Below are 25431 nucleotides of genomic sequence, written 5' to 3'. Positions count from 1 at the left end.
CCCCATGGTTCATTAGGGGAATTGGTTCCAGGCCACCTGTGATCTGATAAGGAGGGGGATGACATCGTCATGTATTGTTGTCGTTCAACTACGCCTATAAAGGTTTACAGAACACGGAGTTATGAACTTGGGGCGAGACCGCTGTTACTGCTGACAAGAGCACTAGGCCTCCTACATAGTAAAGTAACACTGCGACATGGAGACCCGGACCTGGCTCAGCTGGATGCACATGGTAACGACCTTGGCGGCTCTGAGCTGATCCTGTCCTAATTTCCCGATTACTAACTGGTGCTTCCAAGATGCGCGTCGGCGCTATGCGGCTAACCCCGCCTTTTAAATCCCCATGTACGTCTCTTTCTTGTTCCCGTCGTTTGGGTTTCTGGGAAGTTTGTTTTGGCCCCATTTGCTACTTGCGGAGTATCACTACCAACTAAGTAGTTGGTAGATAAGTGATGGGATATCCACGGTTGGATACGGCTCTGAAGGTAGCTAGTGCTGACTAGAATTCCAAGAACATATCCGACAGGGGGTTAAGGTCAATCCTTATCTCGATGATAAACATTACTGTGCCGTCTTGCGATCCAGATGTAGTATGTAGCACAAGATGTACGGCACAGCCCACAAAGCTTATAAGGGAGAGAGACGTCTGTGTCCATCCTCGCTCTTGTGTTCCCGAATCCCCGGCCTCCAACCACAGGGCCAAGGCCCCGGTTCTTTCATGGTTACAGCGCACCCTGCCAGCCAAGACGCAAGCCACAAACCTTGGTCTGAGAAGGACGACCATGAGGGGGAAAAAATGGCCCATTCGATGTCTACGCCTTCTTCGAAGATTCGATACCGCCCGACTGGCCTCTCCGCTGAGCAGAAGAGGCGCCATGACCTGCGCTCAGAGAGTCGAGTCGGGCACCCCCGTGCCAAGATCTGTCGAGGCCTGCCAAGATCGCCGCGAGCGGGAAAGCCGTGCTGACGCTCCGCGTAGCTGGTCTCTATAGACCTTCTTTGTTGTCTGGAGGCCTTGCTATTCGCCGCACACAGCTGATGCTGGGATGCGGGCCTCTTCCCTTATCTCCCGCAACCGTGCAGACGCCACATATGATCCCCCCATGGAGAGAGGGGGAGGACACAAGCGCCTCAAGACAGGGGATTACTGGCTCCATCCGCGGAGTATCTACATGATAAGCTAGAGCTCAAGCTCTTATCTAGCAGTGTAGCCTCTTGTTGTGCAGCTACCAACGGCCGTGATCACAGTGGTCTCGTGCCTGTCGCCTCTCCATGGTTGTATTCTGCCCACATTGTGCCGGGGCCGCTCTCCAATCGCGTGATGGGCCCGTCCAGGAGCATGCGGCACCCCTCTCGTTGCCCTTCACTGCAGGCTGACCTTAAAGAGACACTTCGTCTCATCTTCCTCGTGTCCGGTCTCTCTCGGGCTCTTTTGTTCTCTTGATCTCCGCACCAGGTGCTCGGTACCTAGTCTGACAGCCCAACTTGACAGGAGCTCGTCCAGAGATCTCTACGACAATGAACGTCTCCGACCCCGCGGAGATCACGGAGGCTGCAAAAGCCAAAGCAGCCACCCACGATTCTGACGCTCTCGAGAAGACGATCTCCGTTGGCAAAGGGGCGACCGCAGCGCCTGGCATTGAGATAGAGCCTGCTGGAGAGAAGGATATCATCGCCAGCGAGGCACGTGACAGCGGCGATGCCGAAGATGAGACCCTCCAGAAGGAGTATCCGACTGAGGAAGAGCTTCGCACCCTTCGTCGCGTTTCTGGTCAGATCCCATGGACCGCATACACGGTTGCGTTCATTGAACTTTGCGAACGTTTCTCGTACTACGGCACTACTGCAGTCTGTATGTACAAAACCTAGTCTGGAAATGATGACATTAACTGATTTGCACATTTGCCGACTCGGGCAACAGTCGTCAATTTCATCCAGCGTCCTCTCCCTGAAAATTCGACAACCGGTGCCGGCGGAGATAAATATGTCCCTGGTGCTCTTGGGATGGGCCAACGTGCATCGACCGGTTTGACCTTGTGTAAGCGTGACCAAAGGAAGTTCAAGAAAAGATGCAGGTCCCTCTAACACCGGGTGTAGTCAATCAGTTCTGGTCTTATATCATGCCATTGCTTGGAGCCTATATGGCTGATCAATACTGGGGTCGATTCCGCACCATAATTATCTCCATCGGAGTCGCTCTTGTTGGCCATGTCATTCTCATCGTGTCAGCCATTCCGAGCGTCATCGCCCGTCCTGGTGGCTCAATTGCTTGTTTCTCGATCGGCCTTGTCATTATGGGAGTGGGAACTGGCGGTTTTAAGTATGCAGGCCGTTCATTTGCATTCAATGCTGTTCCTGACTTCTTTACTAACCACATGTTCACAGGGCCAACATCTCTCCTCTCATCGCGGAGCAGTACAAGGAGGACCGACTGTACATAACGACTCTGAAGAGTGGCGAGCGCGTGATCGTCGACCCAACAGCGACAGTCTCGCGTATCTACCTCTATTTTTACCTGATGATCAACATCGGTTCCCTGGTCGGTCAGATCAGCATGGTGTACGCTGAGAGATACGTCGGCTTCTGGCTGTCATACTTGCTTCCGACCTTAATGTTTTGTTTTTGCCCGACTGTGTTGTTTTTGTGCCGGAACAGGTACAGTCTCGTGAAACCTACCGGGTCGGTCTACTCCCAAGCAATTAAGCTTTGGAAACTCGCTACGAAGGGACGTTGGTCGATCAATCCAGTAAAACTGTAAGTCGGAATATTATTCCCTATATATTCTTGAAGCACGTGGTTGATGTTATCGAAATCAGGTCCAAGAACATGAATGCCCCTGATTTCTGGGACAGCGTGAAGCCAAGCAGGCTCGGAAGCAACAAGCCTGCGTGGATGACGTTCGATGATGAATGGGTGGACGAAGTGCGGCGAGGATTGAAAGCGTGCGGGGTATTCTTGTGGTATCCTCTCTACTGTATGTTTTATGCCGCGTTGAATTTGGTTCATGGCTTCAAAGTTGAGATTCTAACCCATGCTAATCCTGATGTGATATAGGGCTGTCGTACAACCAGATGCTCAACAACCTGACCTCCCAAGCGGCAACTATGCACCTTGGCGGCGTCCCCAACGACATCATCAACAACCTGAACCCGCTCTCCCTCATCATCTTCATCCCGATCATGGACAGGATTGTGTACCCCTTCCTGCGACGTATCGGGATCCACTTCACGCCCCTGAAGCGCATCGCTGCCGGCTTCTTCGTCGCGGGCTGCTCCATGATCGCTGCCAGCGTCACGCAGCACTATATCTACAAGAAGGGGCCGTGCGGGAAGCAGGCCAACTACTGCCTCGAGGAGCTGGACCAGCACACGAACATCTCTGTCTGGGTGCAGACCGTCCCGTACGTACTGGGTGGCATCTCCGAGATCTTTGCCTCGATCACGTCTCTCGAGTACGCCTTCACCAAGGCGCCCAAGAACATGCGCTCCCTGGTCCAGGCCATCGCGCTGTTCATGAACGCCATCTCGTCCGCGGTGGGACAGGCCATGGTCGGGCTGTCCGAGGATCCGCTCCTCGAGTGGAACTACGGCGTCACGGCCATCCTAGCTTTTGTTGGGTTTGTCGGATTCTGGGCTACGAACTTCAGGCTCGATAAGGAAGAAGACCGTCTAAATAATCTGCCGCATAGCAAGTACGAGGGGAGTAGCAGTGCCTTGCAGCAGGTCGATGAGGAGAAGGCAGTTGGCGAGAAGCAGTAGCGAGATTGGAAGTATTTTTATATTTCCTAACTCGTTTCCTTTTGCCTCCGTCCTTTTTCTTTTCTTCTCTGCTGTCAATGTCTTTCCTCCCGTAATAGAATTTGTTCCGCCGCAGCGGACGACTGCATGTATTTAATGTACGCTCGATAAGTGGGTACATAGTTGACGACGGATGTCATAATTTCAAACGAAATCAATACCATCTCTTTGATGTACCATCCACTCATGCAGTAATTCCACAATTTTGCGTTAGATAGATATATTCTTTCGTTTTGCTTCCCGGATCAATTAGGGCTTAGTTACAACGGGAAAGAGCGCCAGGGTGACTAAGCGGAAGTGATGCTTTTGGAGCCCCACTCCGCTCCGCCGCCTGCTGTCCGTCCCGCCTGTATAGGTTATGACTAAGCGGAAGTATCAACAGTCCCGTTGCGTCGATCCCAAGACATATCATGTACATAGTACAGCCAGTCCTTTGTTCCCTTCTTGCCCCTCCTTCCACCATGGGTCGACAGCTTCCCGTGTCGGTATGCCCATGGCCTCGACGTTTGCTATATCGGGTCTGGTTTCGGCAGTCAGTCGTTACTATGGACCTAATGTATGGTTGACTGCGGAGGAACTTCCATTGTGGAGGTATAAATACTACGTGGGCAAGCCCCAGTATGCGGGGGTACTTTTTCCTTCTGTTGTTAATCCTAGGAATATCTAGGTACTTCTTTTTCCCTCTCCTTCCTTTATCCCTTACAACCCAGTGCCTCCTATCCGCTGAGACAATACCCAGCACTCCGCTAAACACCTCAACTACACTGTTTTCTAGTGCAGCAAACAAACATGTCTGACCCAGCGTCTTCTCACCTGGCAGATGGAGGCCAGTACTTCCCCGACCGCCCTCAGTTCTCCGGCTTCATGAAGCCGTGCCGTTTCGAGGGGGATGTTCAGAACCTGGAGGTACATGGCAAGATTCCGGCCGATATCGATGGAACGTTCTATCGAGTGATGCCGGATCCTCAGTTCGATCCGAAGACGGGGGACATGATCTGCTTCGGGTATGAGGCGAGGGGGGACGGGGCGCCGGATATCTGCTATTATAATGTCACGCTGGAGTGGAGGGTCACTGAGGTGGTGTGGTTGGTTGCGCTGGTTGGGGCTATAATTCATGATTTTGGGGTTATGGAGAATGGGTAAGTGAGCGTCTTGGTTCATCATATGATTCTGGTTTTAGAATACCTTTTTACATGTTCATTGCCACTAATCCACTGCAGGTCCTCTTCCCTTTGATTCCTCAGCTGTATGACATCGAGCGGATGAAGCGGGGTGGTGAACACTGGGAATGGAGTCCCGAAACTCCATTTTATATTGGCCTTCTTCCGCAGCGGGGCGCGAAGCCTGCAGACGTTAAGGTATTCATCTTGATGCAAATATAAACAGTTATACTTTCTCATACTGAAACTCTAGTATCTAGTGGTTCCGCTACCGAAACTCCTTTCCCGGCCACACCGCGAACGCCTACGAGACCAAAGACGGCCAGATAATCTTCGACCTCGGTCTAAGCGACCAGAACGTTTTCTTCAGGTGGCCAGATGCCCAAGTACGCGCTCCCGAGCCGCACCAAATCCACTCCCAGTTAACCCGGTTCACCGTCGATCCTTCATCCGACAGCCTAGACCTTTCTGAACCGGAAATCCTCCAGACCAACAATACAGAATTCTACCGTATCGACGACCGATTCACCACGCAGCCCTACCGCCACTGTTTCTTCGATCTGATGGATCCCTCCTTGAGGACTGACTTTGCGGCCATCGCACCGCGGTTAGGGGGCGGCTATCCGCTCTACAATGCTCTCAGACACTTGGATCTCGAGACCGGTGAGACGGAGATATACTTTCCCGGAAAGATGCATATGATGCAGGAGCCTGTGTTTATCCCCCGTGCTGGATCCGGATCTACCACGGAGGGGGAAGAAGGGGATGGGTACTTGCTGGCCCTGGTTAACAACTACGCAACTATGTGCAGTGAGCTGCATCTTTTGGATGTGAAGAAAGACTTTACGAGGCTGGAGGCTGTTATATTGCTTCCGGTTCGGTTGAGGCTGGGGCTGCATGGGAATTGGGTGCATGGGAGGGGGTTTGAGAATTTTAGGAGTCTCAATGTTACTAAGATACCAGCATGACGCTCCCAATCCGAATCAAAAATAAGGAAAAATAAAAGAGAAAGGAAGAATGATCGGAAAGGTCGGAATCAACTCCCTGACCCTGACCTCGGCCCCATCAATCGGATACGGCGTCGATCTCGAGTTCAAGGTAAGGCTTCTATGTCCACGGACGGGGAGCTCAACAAAGCAGGAAAACAAAGTGGAATAGCACTAGAGAAGGAGAAAAAAGAACTCTACGCCGCATGCAACAAAGCGAATATAGGGAGCATCAAAGTTCCCGCGAAGAATAGGTTTAGGATCGACGACGAGGGTTGATTCTGTTAGTTTGTTGCACTAAATATTTAAAATTGCAGCAAACTCCAGGAACATATGACCGTACATCTACCTTTCTTTCATGAAACTGTGATATCGAGCGCAGATGACAGGATGCTTTACATAACTCTAATTTTAAATCTGACCTACTCCGTACAGTAGATGAAGAGCTAAGTTTCAAATTGATTCGATTCACAATCGGACTGTTGGGGGTGCTCAGGTCATGGGATCTAGATGTTTAGTCCCCAGATAGGTAGATAGACGGGTAATGTGGGCCCAGAAGGGTAGGTTTAATATTGTCTCCCTTAATCTTTGCTCGCGCAGTATGTGTTGGGCTGTGTTAAAGGTCTAAAGGTTTCAATTGAGACCACATATTGTATATAATTTTAATTAGTACAATACTTGTACGAACTGGACCTTCCAATTCCAGCTTGAAACGTATCATCCTAAATAGGACGGAAAGGAAATTATTTTCAGCGTGTAATATGGACATATTGAAAATATTTAGATAGACTGCACCTTCCTTCCGTCGCGATTTCGGGAGGTTTGAAATATCCTAAAAAAAAAGCGCTAGAAAACAAAAATCATCGAGTCGCATACTTCTTCTATAAAAAGGAGACGAAAACAATGAACCAAAACAAAGCTGGAGAAGTGAGTTGCAGCATCGGAATCAAGCGCAAGCAACTCTTATCATCCAAATCTGGTCACACGCAGTACCTAGGTAGTTAAGAATCAAAGAGGTATGGCACGTCCTGCACCTTTTACTGAACCGCACGTTCTTACAGATACGACTAAATTAAAAAAAAATACCTCTATCTGCAATTTCCCAAGGTCCCCTCTATATACTCAGAGTCAAAGCTATTCCAGGTACCATGAAGAAAGAATGGGTTGTCAACCTGATCCGGTTACAGTAGGAAGTCTTCGACAACCTGGATATCAACAATTCCCAAGATAGATCGGGTGTCTACTTCGAATGGATAAAATAAATAGGTAGTCAGGCTGCCACATACCTACACCTGACATCCAACGTCCAACAAGTTGGTGGTGGTCAGGTAGGTAGCTGATATTCCCTCCCGATCACATGGCCATCTTACTAAGATGTACTCGAGTCAAGTCCTAGAAATAGACTCGATGCCTGCTGCAATCTCGAACGAATCTCAAAATGTTTCACATAAGTGATATACAGACGGAGTGGAATCCGTGCATGCGGAGAGACATAGGCTGCCAAAATTAGGAAATTTATTTAGGATATAGTATGATAGAAGTCGTGGTATAGTATAATGATATTAAGATTGGAAAACTAAGTGGGCTCTTTCTACTAGGTACCTAAGGTAGCTGTTAATTAGTTCTTGGGAGGCACTATCCGTGGATGCTTGAGCTTAAAGCTGGACGAAGGCCCAGGCTAAAAATAACATGGACTATTTGTGTTCTAGAAAATAATGCGGAGTTCTCCAGACCACCATCATAACAATATACGGAGCAGAGCAATTTGGTCGTTTCAATAACTTCATTCCTTGTCTTCCGTACTGTTGTAGACATCTGCAGTTGCCAGCTTGCAACTTGCAACATCAGCGGATGCGTTGGTCCCTGCGAGCGTCCCGAATCTTGGAAGCGCTTCTGCAGTATATCTCCACTCCACTGTTCAATCCACTGCTGAATTGTTAGTTGTATTCTCCATCTCGCTTGGCCTCTCCGGCGTGCAGCTAGCCAGGAGCATTATTGAGTATTAATGTTGGACAGTTGAGACACCGCCTAAGAAGACCACGTGTGGGCCATCCGCGCTGCGCTCGTCCCGTGGCATTCTAGAACCATGGCACGTGACGGGTCCCCGACTCCCTGAGAAGCGGGCTGTACAGAGCATCTAGTCGGAACTATCATCCATGAACTTGGCATAATGATCATCTGCAAAGCGGGAAGTCGGTAATTCTGTGGTTTATGATGAGGCCAGTTGTCTTTCTGCTGACTGGGGAGGAAGATTTTCCAACAGGTTCTGGAAGACCAGTTGATATCTCTGGCCACTGGCCAGCATTCCGTCGGGCCGAGTGACAGGGCCTCAGTCTACAACAGCTAACTGGAGGCAGTTTCAGGCCACTGAAACAGTCGCGATAAGGCTGAGAAGATTCGACAGTAAGCAGAAACCGCAAACTGACTGCTGTGGCGGCCGCCACAACGTCAGGGGGCCCAGGACGTCAACTGATCGGATTGAATTTTATGGCGCATTCTGTTCAGACCGGCGGAATCCAGGTCCCCACCATACGATTGGGGGAGTTACCTAAGGGTATATATAGAACTCGTAAGCGTGCGCACGCCAAGAAGCTCCATCCGTGGATAGCGGCGTCCGCCGTCAAGGAAGCTTGGTGAGTGGCCCTGGTGATCGCTTGCTGCGTAACACGGCACTGGATCACGGCCAACAGGGCAGAGGAGAAGAGAAGATCGAGAAAGCGGCAAGCAAAACAGATCCTCATCTCATCCTCTTGTCCGCTATACCAGTCCGCTTCCTCCTCCGTAGGGCTCGGAGAACCAGCAGACACGGTAAGTCAGCCCCAGGCGAATCATGTCAGCGGCACGAGCCAACGTGGGGCGACGGCTTGTCGAAGGCTTGGGTCGTGGAAGGTCGAGAACCGCCGGACCGAGTGGATACATCGGGGAACGCAGGCTGGAAAAGGGGTCCGCGGCGTCTATCTGCACCGGCCAGCACGGCGTGTAATCTTTGAGACTTTGAAAGACTCCAGGGAGATTCAGAGACAGAGGGAGGAGGTTATTCCCGAGAGGCCTGCTGTGTTGTTCGTAGCTTAGTTAGGCAGAAAAAGGGGTCCTCGTGTCGGGAACGCTAGGCGGCTCGGAAGGGCCACAGACTCCTCCGTAATGTCCCCTGAAGCTCCACGGATCGAAGGGACGCTGCCAAACAGAGTAGCGCTCTGGGGGCCCTGCTCCATCACGGTAATATAAAACGCAGACGCGATGGAGCATCATTGGGATAGCTACCACACCGCGTTGCTTTGACGACCCCAGGCTGACGACAACTCAAGTAAGGGTTGTTGACCCCGTTCCGGAGGGCACGTTTCAGACCTGCTGCTCCACGGTCATCTCCCTCTCCGTCTCCTTTATCTCTCCTCTTACCCTCCTCGACTCCCGCTGATCTGCTCCTCTCCTCCATCTCGCACCGATCCGTTCTCCTCTGCTGCAGACCAGATCAGTAAGTCATCCCCCTCCCCTTGCATCAATGCCTCGTGTTACGGTAGTACCAATGACGGCACTTTGTCGACATCCCTCTGTCCTGGCGGATCGACAAATGTACTGCGTGGCAATCTCCGCCCCTCTCCTCACCATGCGGTCATCGCCCAGGCTTTGCGCGCGCTTCCCTCTCTTCTCACCCTCTCCTCGCTGCTGATGCTGCTTCTCCCTTCCTCGCCTTGCTGACGCTGATCTCGCGATCATTTGCAGATTTCCCGTTTCAATTGTTTCCTCTCCACATCGACTTCCCCGCCATCTCAGGAGCATTGCGATACAATGGCGTCTAAAGCTATCCCTACTCACCTCAGAGCCCAGGCGGACACTGGCTTTGGTGAGGGCGGCCAGAGACACCATGGAAAGTCCCAGTCGCACATGGTAAGTTTGCGCGTTGAGGGAGCATCCCGCCCCATCTGAATGAACGAGCCTGCCCCGTTTCATTGTCTACGGAGATACGCGGTGAAAGAAGGTGGTCGCGACTTCCTTTGGGGTCGCGATTATCCTCAACCATCCTTCTGGATATCCTGAAGGACGTGGGTTCTGCAACCTCCAGCACACGTCCTTCGCTCTAACTACCCACGCTATCCTTCCCAAACTCGATACATTCATTTCCACGCCCGATAATTTCTCATCTACATTCTCTACGATTTCAAATGGATACAGCAATTACAGACAGCTTACTGACTATGCACTCCCGTCGACAGGCTTTCGAAAATGCCTCCACCAGCGTGGCTGCTTCTCAGATGCGCAATGCGCTGAACGCCCTGGCTGAGACCGTCCCAGACCCTCAGGACAGGAAGCGCTTCGAGGCAGAGATGGACAACTTCTTTGCCCTCTTCAGACGGTTCCTGAACGACAAGGCCAAGGGCAATGTCGTGAACTGGGACCGCATTGCCCCTCCACAGCCGAACCAGGTTATCGACTACAACGACCTTCCAGACACTGCCTCCACTGAATTCCTGAAGAAGTTGGCCGTTCTCAAGCTGAACGGTGGTCTGGGTACCTCCATGGGTTGTGTTGGTCCCAAGTCCGTTATTGAGGTCCGTGAGGGCATGTCCTTCCTCGACCTGTCCGTTCGCCAGATCGAGCACCTGAACCGCACCTACAACGTCAACGTTCCTTTCGTTCTGATGAACTCCTTCAACACCGACCAGGACACCCAGTCCATCATCAAGAAGTACGAGGGTCACAATGTCGATATCATCACCTTCAACCAGTCTCGCTACCCTCGTATCCTCAAAGACTCCCTGCTCCCAGCTCCTAAGGACTTCAACGCTCCCCTTCAGGACTGGTACCCTCCTGGTCACGGTGACGTCTTCGAGTCCCTGTATAACTCGGGAACCCTGGACAAGCTCCTGGAGCGCGGTGTGGAGATCATCTTCCTGTCGAACGCTGACAACCTGGGTGCTGTCGTTGATCTGCGCATTCTGCAGCACATGGTGGACTCGCAGTCCGAGTACATCATGGAGCTGACTGATAAGACCAAGGCCGACGTCAAGGGTGGTACCATCATTGACTACGACGGCAAGGTCCGTCTGCTGGAAATTGCCCAGGTGCCCAAGGAGCACGTCAACGAGTTCAAGTCGATCAAGAAGTTCAAGTACTTCAACACCAACAACATCTGGATGAACCTCCGTGCCATCAAGCGCGTCGTTGAGGAGAACGAGCTTGAGATGGAGATCATCGCTAACGAGAAGTCGATCCCCGCCGACAAGAAGGGCGAGGCCGACATCTCGATCTACCAGCTGGAGACCGCTGTTGGTGCCGCCATCCGTCACTTCAAGAACGCTCACGGTGTGAACGTTCCCCGTCGCCGCTTCTTGCCCGTCAAGACTTGCTCCGACCTTCTGCTGGTCAAGTCTGATCTCTACCGACTGGAGCACGGCCAGCTGGTCATGGACCCCAACCGCTTTGGTGGTGTCCCCGTCATCAAGCTTGGTTCGGACTTCAAGAAGGTCTCTGACTTCCAGAAGCGCATTCCCAGCATCCCTCGCATTGTCGAGTTGGATCACCTCACCATTACCGGTGCGGTCAACCTGGGTCGCAACGTGACGCTCAAGGGAACCGTCATCATTGTTGCTACCGAGGGCAGCACGATCGACATCCCGCCAGGCTCCGTGCTGGAGAACTGCGTTGTGCAGGGAAGCTTGAGAATCCTGGAGCACTAATTTACCTGACTACACTTCGCGACGGTGACCATTCTTAGGCGTTTTATTCGAGCCATTAATCAACCCCTTTCGCTTTTACCCCACTTTTACCCCAGGTCTAATTGAGCAGGAGCCTGAATTTCCGGCGGCAGATGGAAGGGAATAATAGAATCACCTGGGGCTTCACTGCTATGGAGTAATACATCAGACCTGTGTGCATTGCTTAGGCAGCGTGTTAGCGGCAAGTTATGGGAGTATGCAATAAATTACCTTGTAATCGCGCATTTCTTTTGCAGGGTTGAACGTGGGGATGCCCCTGAGGCCCTGGGGTCTTTGGTTTCTGGATCGGAGCACATACATCATTACATATGCAGCACGGAGGAACAGTCTAATGTGATGTTCATTTCTCTTGTTATTATTCCTATTCATTTCCTAGTCCCTGCTAGTGTATGGTGTAGGTTTGCCTACACTTGATGCGTGCTACGTAGTCGTCGTGATAGCTCTTATCAACTAAGTATGAGGGGTTCCTATCTGCTGTACCCAAGGAGGTAGGTATCTACAGTAGCAGTCAATCATCTGCATCGGAGCGCGGAGTTGATAAGTTCTCTCTCTATAGGTATGTACGGAGTACGGAGTACATATGCGCTGCCCACGTGACCACGTGTCGTGGCGGGCGGCGTCTTTCTCCGCCGTCATCGCTCTTGACGCCTCTCCGTCCCGATCGAGGGGAACAGGCCGGCACACATGGGGGAGTTTATCGACGAACATGTGGATCGATTCGAGATCTGTCGGCCTCTTAAGGCGGTCGGTCACCCGGACATGGGTTAATGCTGCTCTCTATGTCTGCGGTGTTCCTGATCTTTGAGCGCATGCGGAGGTCGCGGGGATCAGACGTCATCGACCGGTCATCCCAAATGGCAAGCTGCGCCGTTCGGATTCAAGGCGTTGGCTGAGGTCATCGAACCAGACATTGGACTCCAGCGTATGCTACCTGCTGCCTCTGCTGGAGAGAGCTGTAGCACAGAATAATCGATCCAGGTTTCAATCATCTGAGACGTGACTGACGACGGCCCATCGCGCGATACACACCCCTCATCCTCCATGTCAATGTCGCGGACGACATGAGCGATCCGCCGACGCCATATCGCCACATCGCGCCTGGGCCCTCACCACCTGCTATCAGTCCGTCAGGGGAATCGACCAGGCAACTGCCGGCGAACTGGAAGAAAAGGGTTTCGACGGCTTGTCTGGCGTGCAAGAAGTCCAAACGGAAGGCAAGTCGGGTTGCCCGTTGTATGATGCTACTGGATAGACCGCTAACGAGGGATATTTGCAGTGCTCGGGAGTCCCTCCATGCGACAACTGTCGCGCCTTGAACAGAGAATGCATCTTCGACGAGTCCCTGGACCAGCGCCGTCGGGTCGCTGCCAAGCGCACAGCCGAAGAGCTGAACTACCACCGGGACATGCTCAATGATCTCTTCAAGGTGATCCGGTCCGCGGAGCAGGCGCACGCCATGAAGCTGCTGGACATCATCCGCAACGATGCCACCCCGGAGGAGATCCGCGCCTACATCGACGAGACGCTGGCCACGATGCAGGCAAGCGGCGAGATCACTTCTGACAGGCGCAGTCGGGAGACGACCGCCAAGCTGAAGGATATCCGGCGCATGGTCAATCTGCAGGGCCCTAGTCCTTCGTTCCGACGGAAGGTGATGGATGTCCATTTCCTGTGCGATGCGCCGCCGATCAAGGTCCCTGCGAAGCCGTGGACGACGGTGACGGATGACGATGATATCATTTCACACCTGGTCTCGTTGTATTTTACCTGGGATTATCCTTTTTATGCCTTTCTCGATTGCAATGTCTTTGTGAAGCATATGGCGGCTGCTAATCTTGACACGGAATTTTGCTCTCCGTTCCTGGTGAACGCTCTCCTTGCGAATGCATGCGTAAGTATTTTCAAAATGCGTATCGGATCTTTGAGAGAGATCTACGGCGAGGACTGACAAATTCCAGCACTTCTCTGAGTTCTCAGAGGCATACGCTGTTCCAGGAGACGTCATGACCAAAGGTGCCGATTTCCTCACGGAAGCAGAGCGCCTGTGGGAACAGGAAGAAAACAAGAAAACCAGCCTGTCGGTCTTGCAAGGGACGTTACTCCTTTATGAGAGGTGTGGATCCAGCCATTATAATCCCAGGATAGCTTGTTGTGGCTGACAATCCCATCATAAAGGTACTCGATGTTTGGAAAAGATGATCTGGGCTATATCATGCTCAATCGGGCCATAGAGATCGGGAAGTCTCTGGGCTACGTCGACGGCGATTCCCTGGTTGAGACCGATGGTCTCTCTCCGGACATAGAGGAATCAAGCAAAAGAACCGCCTGGGGCTTGTTCCAACTCGACACGTAAGTTGTGGAGACTCCCTTGTGTAGTTCTTACTGAACATCTTCAGGGTCGTCCATACAAATTTCCTAAGACCCAACCATATCCACCACGTCCGCCTGAAAAGGCCATCCCGAGCACCTCCTACTGAGGACGGCGTCCCCTGGATACCCTATCCGACTCATCGCGCGCCACGACCCGCATATCACAGCCAGTTCTTCGATGAAGCATGCAGTCTGAGCGAGATTTCGAGTGACATTTCCCGCGGTCTTTTCTCAGAAGGGAGTCCGGTACGAGCGTCACAGCCAGATGAGACTGCACTAGCCCTGTATGACAGGCTGAACCGCTGGCACGAGCAATTGCCTGATTTCTTTGGCCGGGATAAGACCCCAGCGCCACATATTCTGCTCCTTCAGTGCGTCTTTCCCCCTTTCTATATCACTTCTGTAGACTGACAAAGTGAACAGCATGCGCTACCACACCTCCATAATAACCCTCTTCACCTGCCGCAGAAAATCAGAGCCGGAACAACAGAAGTCTCCCGAAGGATCAGCCTCACCAGCATCAGAAGGAAGCCAACAACAGAAAAGCCCAGAAACAAAAACCTCCCCAACCTCAGCACAACCAACAACGCCATCAGGAATATCAAGCACGGAAACAACCCTCTCCTCCGCCCGCTCCATTGCCGAACTCGTCCGCATCCACCGCCGCGAGTACGGCATGTCCCGCTCGCACGCCTTCGCCCTCTACGCTGTCAACTTGGCCCTCTTCGTCCTCCTCGACCATTATCCAGACCACTTCAACCTCTTCGACGATCAGGACTTCCTTTCCCTCGCCGCTGCCTTCTCCATTATTTCGTCCCGCTCCATCCTGGGGCGAAACATGTACCACATCTTCCGCCAGTCCGTCCGCAGCAAGGCCAAGGTCGCCGGCACTGCGGCCAAGGCTAAGGAGCCGGCGACGCGGCTGCCGGATGAAATCAAGGACCTCATTCTAGGTGCCGATGAAGAGGAACCGTCACCGGCGTCCGCGTCGTCCGTGTCGACTGCTGGGACGGCGTTCAGTATCACGAAGGGTCCGAGCAGTGCTGCTAGTGGCGGTGGATCGCCCGAATCCGACGAGGATGACCGCCGTTCCGGCGCGATGGAGGTGGAGGAGGAGACTGGCGGCAAGCGGGAGGGTCAGGGCGCCGGCGGACTCAGTGTCTGTGAAATGCTAGAGCGGTATGAGGCGTTGAGTTTGGGGAAGGATGAGCGGGATGAGAGGAAGTAAACGCGGTTGTCTAGAGGCTTGCCTACTTGGGTAGGTGGTGGTACCTGGAAGTATATACGATAAGATAGAGCGTATGACGATTGATGTACAACCCAAATACGAGCACGAAGGATGGAAAGCAGTAGGGTACAGACCACCACGACGATGAAATGATAACAGTAATGACAAGTTTACAACAGAAGTGACAGAGAATGGAGAATATACAGATATGTTGATTGTCTTTGTTTCATTGAAAATACACTACTTCTTGTTTCCTTTCTTCATATCATTCGTTATTTTTTTTAATTTATCCACAATTTCTTTCCCTTCATTACACATGTCACCATGGAAATAGGTTCTAGAGATGAACTAACCTTACTAACAGCTTATTACGTGCTTTGCATGCATACACAGTTGAAACATGATATACAGAGACAAATAGAAACAGCACTTTGTATCACCAAAACCTAAGATTCAAAAATATGAGTATGCACGTCAGGCGATCGATCAATCCCCTCAACTAAATCAAACCTGAAAGGTGCGGCGACCTCTCTGACTAAATCTCAACCCAATAAGTCCCTTACGGACAGAGAAAGACTCATTCTTGGTCGTCGTCATCATCGTCATCATCATCATGTAGCAGAATGACTCTTAAGTTGGATATTATCTTTTTTTTCCCACAAAATGAAAAGATGAGACGGTTAGCACCAAGGCGGCCTGCACTAGCGGTCTGCTAGGCCTTGGTAACACTTGACGGAAACTTGAAGTTCTTTCATGTCTCCTCATTGGGAAGTCGTTGTGTAAATGGCTCTCTTTGTTTCTGCGTTTCAACCTCTGCAGCTGGGAAGGAAATCCAACACAAATTGGCGCAGCTAATCTAATCTACAGTGTGAAATAAGCGGTGCAAACAGTGTTCAGGCGTGATGGTCAGGGGAGGAGCCCCGATGCCAGTCACGTTCATACAATGGACTGTGTTTGATTCAGTGATAAGCACTTCCCTCCCCCCAGACCCTGGAAACCGGGGACACAAGGAGAGAGAGGACTTCTCGGTCAGAGGCTGCCATATTTAAAGTACTCTTTGCTTCTACTTTTGAAATATGGTCCCCCTTCATACTCTCACTATGCATCCACCACCATGGCAGATATTCATTCAGCAAGAAGCAAGGACTGCTATTGCTCTCGTATGGGGTCCTTTATTTCTTCATCTTCATCTACTGCCATCTTTATTATTCCGTTCGAGATCCAGGGTCTTACTTCTTTCAACCTGAAGAGGGTTATCGGCCGCAGTACAGCGTCAAGAGAATGGAAGAGGCGTTGCACTTTCTCTCGGAGCTTAATCAATCATCATCAACCCACTTTGATCATCGTCCCTCCGACAAAGGCCCAACCCAGTCCACTACTGAGAATAACAAGACCATGTGCATTGGAATTGTTACAGTAAAGCGCCCTCTGGCACAAAACTTGGACGTCACCGTCGGTTCCCTGCTGGATAACCTGTCACCATAGCAGCGATCGACCATCTCCCTCCATGTCCTCTTCGCACACACAGACCCCTCAGACCATCCCAATTACCACCATCCCTGGGTTTCGAATGTCATAGTTAAAGGGGAAAACTGTCCATCCCTCAGTCTTGTCTTTCTTTCATATTTGATTTTGTAGCTGTAAACCATTTATTTAGATCCTGTCATTGTGCGTCTATTAGGCATCACTAATGCAACAGTCAAGCAGTTCCGTACTTCCGACCTTCCAACCTTTGAGCATTGATTAGAAGCTTCCAAGCATCACAAGCATTCAATAATTCATGCCAGTGCAGGGTAGAGTACCTAGTCATCAACTGTGAACAGTGCCAAGTTGCCAAAATAGATCCCATCCCGCAACATAGGTATTGATTGGATCCTGAAACCATTGTCATCATCAAATCAAATCTCCCTGCCAGAAGACAGAGACAAAGTGAAGTCCTTGCCAAAGGCAAAATATGACAACATGGAGACGTGGGTGGTTCAAGAAAACACTGGGGGCCTTATACTTGTCGGCATATGTGTCTGCTTTCCTGATTATCAGGAACTCTCAACATAACCTTGGCCCGCACCGGATAGTTCTAAACCTTCTACTCCGAAGGATACCTGAAATAGCGTTTTTTTTTTTGAATTCCTTCTTTCTTGAATCGAACCTCGCTTGGGTTGAGTGAATATTCCGTCCAAGTGGACAGTCATTTTCCCTTACGCCCTTGTTTGCTCCCTTACAGCTACCCTGGGCACTACTCTGTACCGCTGTAACTGTACTCTAAATGTGTGGCAGAATATTACCTGGTTAGGTACCTGTTAGACCGATACTGCGCCACGCTCTTCTTGATAATAAAATGGGTGTGACAAACAAGGGATCTGATTGGCTTTCATGAGGTGAGGAGACAGGCTGGCGGCTGACAGCTGGATAAGAGCCGCATTTGGTAGTGGGGGCTAAACAGACAGAATAGACAGAACTCTTGTGTGTGTGTTTTTTTTTTCCACCCAGACTCACCAGTGGGAAAGGATTAAATACCTAGTGATAGTAGATACTCCGTAAATCTGTTGCCATGTCGTGCATGTCAAGTCAGCTAGTATATCAGGCCACCTGCCAAGGAAAGAAAACGAAGATCCTTGAATCCATCCCAAGTTTACTTACTTGGTGAGGCTCTAAGCCACTGACTAGGACACGGTCGTGTGGTGTCACCGTCAGAATCAGCCTCGTTCACATTTCGCAGATCGAATGGTTTCCAATAGTTTTAGCATTTATTGCATCTTTTCCCTGTCCTTGCTCCATGGAAAAGAGCCTCCCTGACATAGGTTAGGTATACACTCTTTCTTTTCCCACCCATCTTATATTTATAAAAGAGTGCAACCGGTTTCTCTCCAAATAGGAACAGGCACCTTTTCGCCTACTTTATTATTGTTCATCCATGAAATTCTTTTCATTCTAGTACAGTACTATATTTATTCTATAAACCATGCACCTCCACCACCTGCTCTTCTTCACCATCGCATCATCGTCAGTAACGCACACTACCTCCGCAACTATCCTCCCTCTCCATCGTCGATCTCCGCAACCACAGTCACAGTCACAGTCGCAATCCAACCAGTCCAACCCCGCTCCACACGGCACCACATTCGACGTCGAAGTCCAATTCGGAACCAACAACCAATCATTCCAACTCCAAGTCGACACGGGCAGCAGCGACACCTGGGTCGTCGGGACGGGATATCGATGTTTCGACGATAAAAACGTCAACACAGTGCTGCCGCAGAAGGAATGCAGATATGCAGCAGATAAGACGTACGACGTATCTTCATCTACCTCGTTTCAACGGATCCAGAACCGGACCTTCGGCGCGCAGTACGACGGGACCGGGACCGGGATCGCGACTGGGATTATGGGATACGAGGACGTCACGATCGGAGGGGTCACCGTGAGGAGACAGACCGTGGGGGTTGTGGACAGGACGACGAAAAAGGGCGATGGCATCAACAGTGGGATTCTCGGACTTGGGTATCCGGTCCTCACGGCCGCGCATGCTGGCGGCACCGACATCGAAGGTATTGATACCGATACTGATAATGGCACCTTACTCCTCAATGATCGCATCCAATACGACCCGCTCTTCACGAGCATGTACAAACAGGGTCTCGTCAAGGAGCCCTGGTTCAGTCTCGCTATCGAGAGACCTTCTGCAAGCAATAATACGTCTACGTCTACGTCTACTACCGCAGGGCCACCAGGCGGCGGGTACCTCGGTCTCGCGACCCTCCCACCTATCCCTCACGACTCCACCAAATGGGCCAAAGCCCCCGTCGAAATCACCTCCTCGATCCCTCCATCCTGGACAAACGGCACGCGGCAGATCACCTTGTGGACGCTCAGCGTCGAGGCCGTGACGTGGGGGAACTTCACCACCGCCAACAACCACAGCAACAACTCGACCCTCTCGTCGATGGCGAACTCGACCAGATTCCAGGCCGTCGTCGACAGCGGGAACGCCTTCAACGTCCTCCCGCCCGAGATCGTGATGCAGGTCCACGAGTCTTTCGATCCCCCTGCGACTCCGACCTTTGATCCGGTGATCGGGGGTTACGGGGTCAACTGCACCGCCGACCCTCCGACCCTGGGGATCCAGATCGATGGCCAGATGTTCTACCACCGCGGGGAAGATCTGGTTATTCGGAATCCCGACGGGACTTGCATGTCCAGCCTGCTGCCCACGGGCGGCGGCGGCCCAGAGGAGGGCGTGGTGGCGCTGAATTTCCTGGGCGATCCGTTCCTGAGGAACGTGGTGGCCGTGTTTGATTTTGGGAAGGATGAGATGCGGTTCGCGGCTAGGGACGATGGTGGGAATAGTGCCAGTACCACGGGATCGTCATCAGCATCCTCAGTCGGAGGACCGGGAAGCTTGGTTGCTGTTCCTGTGATGCTGATTGTGGTGATGATGACTATATCGTAGTCTTTGCGTAATAGTGCTGCTATTTTTCTGAGCTTTGAAGATAATCTGATCATCATCTGCATATTGGACACTGTTGCCTGTATTCTCTTCATTGAAAACTGTTAGCATAGGTCATAAAATTTGTTTATACGTGTAGGTGCCTATATTTAATGACACAGCCTCTAAGTGCAGCTTTCCCCGTATTTTTTTTTGGTAACTAGGTAATATATTGATATTGTATTAAGCTACGTAACGCAACGCTAACAGATCAAATACTCTGAACAGCTAAGGATATCCCAACGTGACGCCCTACAGAAAGACGAAGAAGGGGGAAAAGAGCAGAGAAAAAAGAAAAAGGCAACTAGCAACCCAAACCGTTCATGCAATGCTCCGCCTCCGGTATCTCCGGAATTTTTGTGTGCCTAACCTCTTACCTCGGACCTCTCTAAACTTGTATTGAAAAAGATTCTGTTTCCAATAGGGGGGCAACGCCATGGTCATAAAGGAAATGATAGAGGTAACCGTAGCACATCGCACACGTGAAGATTTCATGCGCCGCCGCTTCAACTCCTCTTGGACAGGAAGCTCCTCCGTCCTCCTTTCCTCGACTCAGGGCTATCCTGCAGCTCGGAAGCCGCGTCGTTATTATTGTGGGAGTACGCCGTCCCAGGTCTAGCCGATTCTGAAAGGACGAAGCCGCTCTTGACGATGACATTTCCGTTTCCAACTTTGACTGACTTCTCCTTGCCGACCATCGAACCCTGGTCGTCGACGAAGAAGAGTGCCTCTCCCAGAAGGTCGTCAGAGCCGAAGGTTGCGTGGTCCACTACGCGAATCTGGTACTGCGCATCCGCGGTTGTGTTCGGTACGCGGAACGTCTCATGCGACGCGTCAAACTGCACCGCACCGCTGTTGCTAGCTTTGATGGACTTCGTTTTATGCACCTCCTTCGCGCCCTTGGGGCCGAAAGCCTTGACGTGCACACGCACATTGGTTCCGGTAGGGAACCCGTTTGCCGAAACGATGGTAATTGTGGCCGTTCCCAAGTCTGTTCTACTGCCGCCAGCACTGAAGCCGAGCCTGTCGCTGAATTGCGAGGCTATACTGCGTGTCCTGCTGTGGCTTCTCTGGGGCGTATTTGACTCAGGCGGTGTCGCACCGTCAACGAGGACGGTTGCCCGCTGGGAAGCTGTGTCCACTTTCGTGAGGGAGCGAGTTTCGTCATGGCTGCCGTTGGGGGAGGCTATGGAGGCAACTTCGTCTTCTTCCTCCTCCTCCTCGGTCTTGTCTTTGCCGTGGATGCGTGACATCAGACCATGTTTGATGAGAGAAGCTCCCTTCACAACATTGCCGCCGACAAAGCCGACTCCCTTGACAGGTGCACCGACGATCTTCCCCGGAGTGGCGAATGTGCCATGGAAGGTGGATGAACCCTGCCGGGACCGCATCACGTAGGATGGCTTGAACAGCAGCTTCAGCCGAATGGCTCCCGATTTTCCGTCCAGTGGAAGAGTGACTTCCTTGATCTGGAAAGGCACCAACTGCTCCAGGTCGATCGGTGTGCCGCCCAAATAGTCTGATTTGTCTCCAAAGTCCCAATCGTAAACATCAACTTTGAAATCTGCACCAATTCTGGACTTGACCGGGCATTCAAAGAATTCGTTCCACGCTGGATGTAGAGTCTTCTTCTGCACCTTGGTCTTGAACACTTCCTTACCGTCCAGCTTGAATTTACAGTAAGGGTCGCTGTACCCGTTGCGATCAGCTGACGGAAGCTCGGCGGCATCGAGCACATCTACCCGCAGGGTTCCAGAGTTGTTGATACTTTCAGTTGGGTCAAGATTCATCTTGACCGGAATGTATCTAAGGCTGACTTTAATCTTGCTGACGGCGCCATCATTCGACCGAAGGACAAGTTCCGTCGGAGTGTACTACCAGTCGTTAGCGAAGCCCATTGGATTGGGAGCGTCAAGACTTACCAAACAGCGCTGCAACGTAGGAAGGGTATCACCAGTCAGCTTTGCAATCGTGTGATCATCTTTGTCGTCCTTGCGGTCCGTCTTGTCTACAAGTCGAAGCGTAATCCTCGAAACGTCGAGTTCACGCACGAAAGCATCGCCGACTAGACACAGGTTAGACTGGCTGGCTTGGTCTCTCTCTTCAACAGGTGGACACATACCATCTCCAAACGTTGCAACTTTCGTGCGGATCTTGGGTGATGTATATGACGGGAACATATGGTCATCCATGAGGACTTCCAGCCGCACGTCCGAGTGTGATAGCTGGCCTTCGATAAGCTTGAACACGATAAGACCAGATTCTGTGCTCCGTTAGCGGTTAACGTCCCCAGTTGTCATAAACTTTAACCACCGGGAGTACTGTACATACCGTATTGGGATAGGTCTTCTGGAGGTATATAGATCTTGGGCGCCTCCTTTGTCGCTGTTGACAAGATAGAGGCTGTCTCAGAATCATCAGCGACCTGCTTGGATCTAGTCGTGTCTGTGCTTCGGCGGCCTTCTCCGTTCGACGGCTCCGAGTTGGTTGCCGAAAGCCCGCTCTTGCGCTTGGAATCGAGACTCTTTCGCGGGACATCAGCGGACAGTCTGCCAAGGCTTTCTGCGTCATGTTCCTCTTCCTTGGCTTCCTCCTCGGGATCAACCACATTCAGCGTTGGATAGAACGCAATGGTATAGTTAAGATAACCCTTGACTGGACCCTTGCCGATACGGAGGCCACTGGTTATAAGCTGCTTCTCGTCGTCTACTTCGTACTCCCCGTTCTCGTTTTGGTGAACATATTCGGACGCAGCGATCTCGACCAGTCCGAGAGATCGGTCGTCACCCAAGGTCTCTTCATCCATAACTTCCAAAGTAAGCTTTTCACGAGAATTGTGGATGGGGACATAAAGCACTTCATCCCAGTCAGGATTAAGGTTGTTCCTGAATGTAACTGTGCGACCCCTCTCAATTCCGGAAAGCAAAACCCGTACATACGGATCCGATTTGCCCATGGTTTCGAGGTTTCGAAGGTCACTTGCGCTCTTGAAATGTAGCCGCATAACACCGATGGGATCAACGTAGCCCGCACCGCCGGCGATACCTCGGAGGGCGACCGGCTTCCACTCCAGCCTCATCTTTACACGGCCACTCTTTGCGCCATGAAGATGGAACCATTCGTGACCCTTGTCCATCGCCTTCATCATGTCATTCAACTTGATCTGGTACTTGCCCAGGATGGGGTCCGTGACGATGTCCCTATCATCCTTGATCATGAGGCCAAGCCGAGCCGTCTTTCTGTCAGTGACAAGGAATTCCTTCGAAGAATTCTGGAATATGGGGTTGTTCGTCCGCTTGAGCTTATTCGAGATGTGGATTTCCTTCCCATTGAGCAGAAGAACAGCATACGGATTGAGCTGCCCCACCATACTCTTGCTGGCATCCAGGTCTTTCGCCTGCTCCACGGTGAATCTTGCAATACCGGTGTTCAGCTCTGGTGGGGGTTCCTCCTCGCCGGTTTCCAGTTTCCTTCCCTCCAAGACGGGGAAGAAACGTACATCTACATGCAAAGCGCCACGCGATCTTCCGCTGGACAGAACCTCAAGGGTAAGGTTTTCGTGCTCTGGTTCCTCTTCAAGCTTATCCAATGCGAAGGTTGCGTTTCCAAGCTCCTTATCCTTGCGGTATTCATTCCAATCATACACATGCAATGTCAAGGCATCTGTGAACGACGTGATGGTGATGTAGATGGTCTCGTTCCATTTCGGGTCGGACGTGTCATGGATGATCTTCGTGCGGCCCAACTCGGCTCGGCTGTTGAGAGACACGACGGTGTATGGGTCAGGGGTACCAGCGAACTTATCACTGTTCTTCAAGTTGTGGGCTCCATGAATTGTGACAGCCACCACTCCAATCGCCTGATCCACAGGGTTGCCAGCCAACATCTTTGCGATCTCGATAGGGAAGACATTGGGCTCGTACATCATGGGCCCAAGGTTACCGTGGATCTGCTCCTTGATGAAGCTCTCGAGACCAGGGATGAAGTTGATATCGAAGCCAAGTGTTTCTCCACCGATGGGCTTGCAAACATAGTCGATCTCCGGCCGTCCCAGGAAACATACATCGACTCGTTCGATGTGGGGGAAGGGAATCTGGAGCTTCACCTTGACCCTCATCAGACCAGAAAACGCGAAGTCCTCGACTATCACATCGAGGCCCTTGCTCACAACACCCTTGCCCACTCTGACCTCAAGGACGACTTTCGGGTTGATCTTGTCCTTGATCTGGCGTGCCGTCAGGTCCATGATGTCATTCGGCGTGAAGCTGAATTTCCAGTCCATGAGGACGGTATCAACCTCCGTCTTGGGATAAGTCTTGACGTGTTCCATCCGGGGAGGCTTGGTTCCCAGGATAAACGTCTTCAAGCGTAAGCTTTCCAAAAAGGTGGGAGTAGAGGTGCTAAGGACCTGATCAACCGAATTGATGATCGAGTCACAGAGAACAGGAGCATAAATGGGCCAGAATTTGACAAGGAAACTGTTCATCCACTCCAAGCTTTCGGTGTCTGTTTCCAGACGCTGCTTGGCCAATTCACGGTTGACATCGTCCCTGAAGTTGCGGCGGACCCGGCGAATGGAAGTTCGGTAGTAGGTGCTGCAAGCTGCCATGATGATGAAGACCCAACCAAGCCCTCCACCCAAAACAGCGACAACCCATGACGCTAGACAGGCAAAGACTATCACACCGGCATTGTGGTACCATTCTGTCCGCCAGATTCCATGTGAGCTACACAAAACCAGAGAGTCCGGTGGCTTGGAATCTCTACATACCTCCGAAATACTTGTCATCCAGCTTGCCTTCGAGGAAGGTCTGGTGATCTAACAAAGTTGTCTCGTCTTCTTCTCCCTCCGGCTTCTGTATCTCAAATCGCGGCGCCCACCCGGTCCTGTCACGGGCCCATCTCAGCTCGTCTGACAATTCCCCATTGGCAGGCTTGTCTTCGTCCTCCTTGGAGGCCTCCGCTACAGAAACAGAAGCCGCTGGTTTGGCTGGGGGAGGCAATTCGTCCTTCTCGGGAGCGCCAGTATCCTGCAGAGGTCAGCGACGGCTGGATTTTCGTGTTGACAGTGCGTTGCGTTACTAACGATATCTGTTATAATGCCAATGCCGGGCTGTTTCTTCTCATGGTGGAAGTTCGGGGGCACTCGCTATGTAAAGGGGGGAAACGTTAGCGCTCAAGTGGTTGGGCCAGATTCGCTGATGCCTTCAGTTCGACTTACTGCTTTGACTACTGCCGCCTTCTCTTCTGGAGTAGCATCGGGGTCGAACTGGTATGCTGGAGCTCCGGCCTTCCTGCTCTCCTCCAGCAACACCTTCTCGACAGCTTCCGGGTTGAGGTCGGATTGGGGATCCTGGGCAGCCTCCTGCGCAACCTCGATCGCACCTTGCTGCTTCAGTTCGCCCTTGGAGGACTCGACCGAAGTCGATGCCATCGCTCTCCTCAAGCTACAGAATGATGAGGAACTCTCAGGCTGAAGTTACCTACGTCTTTTCCGAATTATTCACCGGAGAGCAAGTAACGTCAGTCCGGCCCTCGGGTGAGGGAAAAGCAAACAAGAAGGCGACGCCGTCAACTTGTCGAGCTGGTCGTATGTCGTCTGTGGACTTTGTTGTTTGGTAGGGAGGATGGCCTGGGCCTCTTGGGTGTTGGGGGAGCCTAGGGCAGGAGGAGCGAGAAAGAGGCCACCT

The 25431-nt window shown here is 51.7% G+C and overlaps 8 protein-coding genes across 8 annotated transcripts; 6 read left to right on the top strand and 2 right to left on the bottom strand.

Annotated features, from left to right (window-relative positions):
* Positions 1–1518: 1518 nt before the first annotated feature.
* VTN00DRAFT_3602 (uncharacterized protein) lies at positions 1519–3758 on the top strand (the record flags this gene model as incomplete). Its single annotated transcript, XM_069429938.1, has 6 exons — positions 1519–1852; positions 1922–2038; positions 2098–2320; positions 2386–2754; positions 2817–2974; positions 3055–3758. 6 exons carry the CDS (start codon positions 1519–1521, stop codon positions 3756–3758), a joined length of 1905 nt encoding a protein of 634 aa, XP_069289123.1.
* Positions 3759–4586: 828 nt separating this feature from the next.
* VTN00DRAFT_3601 (uncharacterized protein) lies at positions 4587–5925 on the top strand (the record flags this gene model as incomplete). The annotated part of the gene is made up of 3 exons (XM_069429937.1): positions 4587–4895; positions 5018–5155; positions 5218–5925. The coding sequence occupies 3 exons, from the start codon at positions 4587–4589 to the stop codon at positions 5923–5925; spliced, it is 1155 nt and encodes a 384-aa protein (XP_069289122.1).
* Positions 5926–9154: 3229 nt separating this feature from the next.
* Positions 9155–9657, bottom strand: VTN00DRAFT_3600 (uncharacterized protein; the record flags this gene model as incomplete). Its single annotated transcript, XM_069429936.1, has 2 exons — positions 9155–9400; positions 9547–9657. The coding sequence occupies 2 exons, from the start codon at positions 9655–9657 to the stop codon at positions 9155–9157; spliced, it is 357 nt and encodes a 118-aa protein (XP_069289121.1).
* A 72-nt stretch (positions 9658–9729) lies between these two features.
* On the top strand, positions 9730–11618 carry VTN00DRAFT_3599 (uncharacterized protein; the record flags this gene model as incomplete). Its single annotated transcript, XM_069429933.1, has 2 exons — positions 9730–9828; positions 10155–11618. The coding sequence occupies 2 exons, from the start codon at positions 9730–9732 to the stop codon at positions 11616–11618; spliced, it is 1563 nt and encodes a 520-aa protein (XP_069289120.1).
* A 1100-nt stretch (positions 11619–12718) lies between these two features.
* Positions 12719–15255, top strand: VTN00DRAFT_3598 (uncharacterized protein; the record flags this gene model as incomplete). The annotated part of the gene is made up of 6 exons (XM_069429932.1): positions 12719–12871; positions 12934–13548; positions 13616–13770; positions 13833–14006; positions 14054–14398; positions 14451–15255. 6 exons carry the CDS (start codon positions 12719–12721, stop codon positions 15253–15255), a joined length of 2247 nt encoding a protein of 748 aa, XP_069289119.1.
* Positions 15256–16369: 1114 nt separating this feature from the next.
* On the top strand, positions 16370–16740 carry VTN00DRAFT_3597 (uncharacterized protein; the record flags this gene model as incomplete). The annotated part of the gene is made up of 2 exons (XM_069429931.1): positions 16370–16415; positions 16481–16740. The coding sequence occupies 2 exons, from the start codon at positions 16370–16372 to the stop codon at positions 16738–16740; spliced, it is 306 nt and encodes a 101-aa protein (XP_069289118.1).
* Positions 16741–18217: 1477 nt separating this feature from the next.
* Positions 18218–19705, top strand: VTN00DRAFT_3596 (uncharacterized protein; the record flags this gene model as incomplete). The annotated part of the gene is made up of 1 exon (XM_069429930.1): positions 18218–19705. One exon carries the CDS (start codon positions 18218–18220, stop codon positions 19703–19705), a length of 1488 nt encoding a protein of 495 aa, XP_069289117.1.
* A 542-nt stretch (positions 19706–20247) lies between these two features.
* VTN00DRAFT_3595 (uncharacterized protein) lies at positions 20248–25175 on the bottom strand (the record flags this gene model as incomplete). Its single annotated transcript, XM_069429929.1, has 7 exons — positions 20248–21615; positions 21664–21806; positions 21864–22004; positions 22073–24445; positions 24513–24771; positions 24828–24890; positions 24963–25175. The coding sequence occupies 7 exons, from the start codon at positions 25173–25175 to the stop codon at positions 20248–20250; spliced, it is 4560 nt and encodes a 1519-aa protein (XP_069289116.1).
* Between the last annotated feature and the right edge of the window lie 256 nt (positions 25176–25431).

The sequence above is a fragment of the Thermoascus crustaceus genome (genome assembly GCF_041956765.1).
Source record: "Thermoascus crustaceus strain CBS 181.67 unplaced genomic scaffold VTN00scaffold_2, whole genome shotgun sequence".
In the NCBI taxonomy this organism is placed as follows: Eukaryota; Fungi; Ascomycota; class Eurotiomycetes; order Eurotiales; family Thermoascaceae; genus Thermoascus; species Thermoascus crustaceus.
Note: the sequence above shows the minus strand (reverse complement) of the source record. Positions and strands in the feature narration are given on the sequence as shown.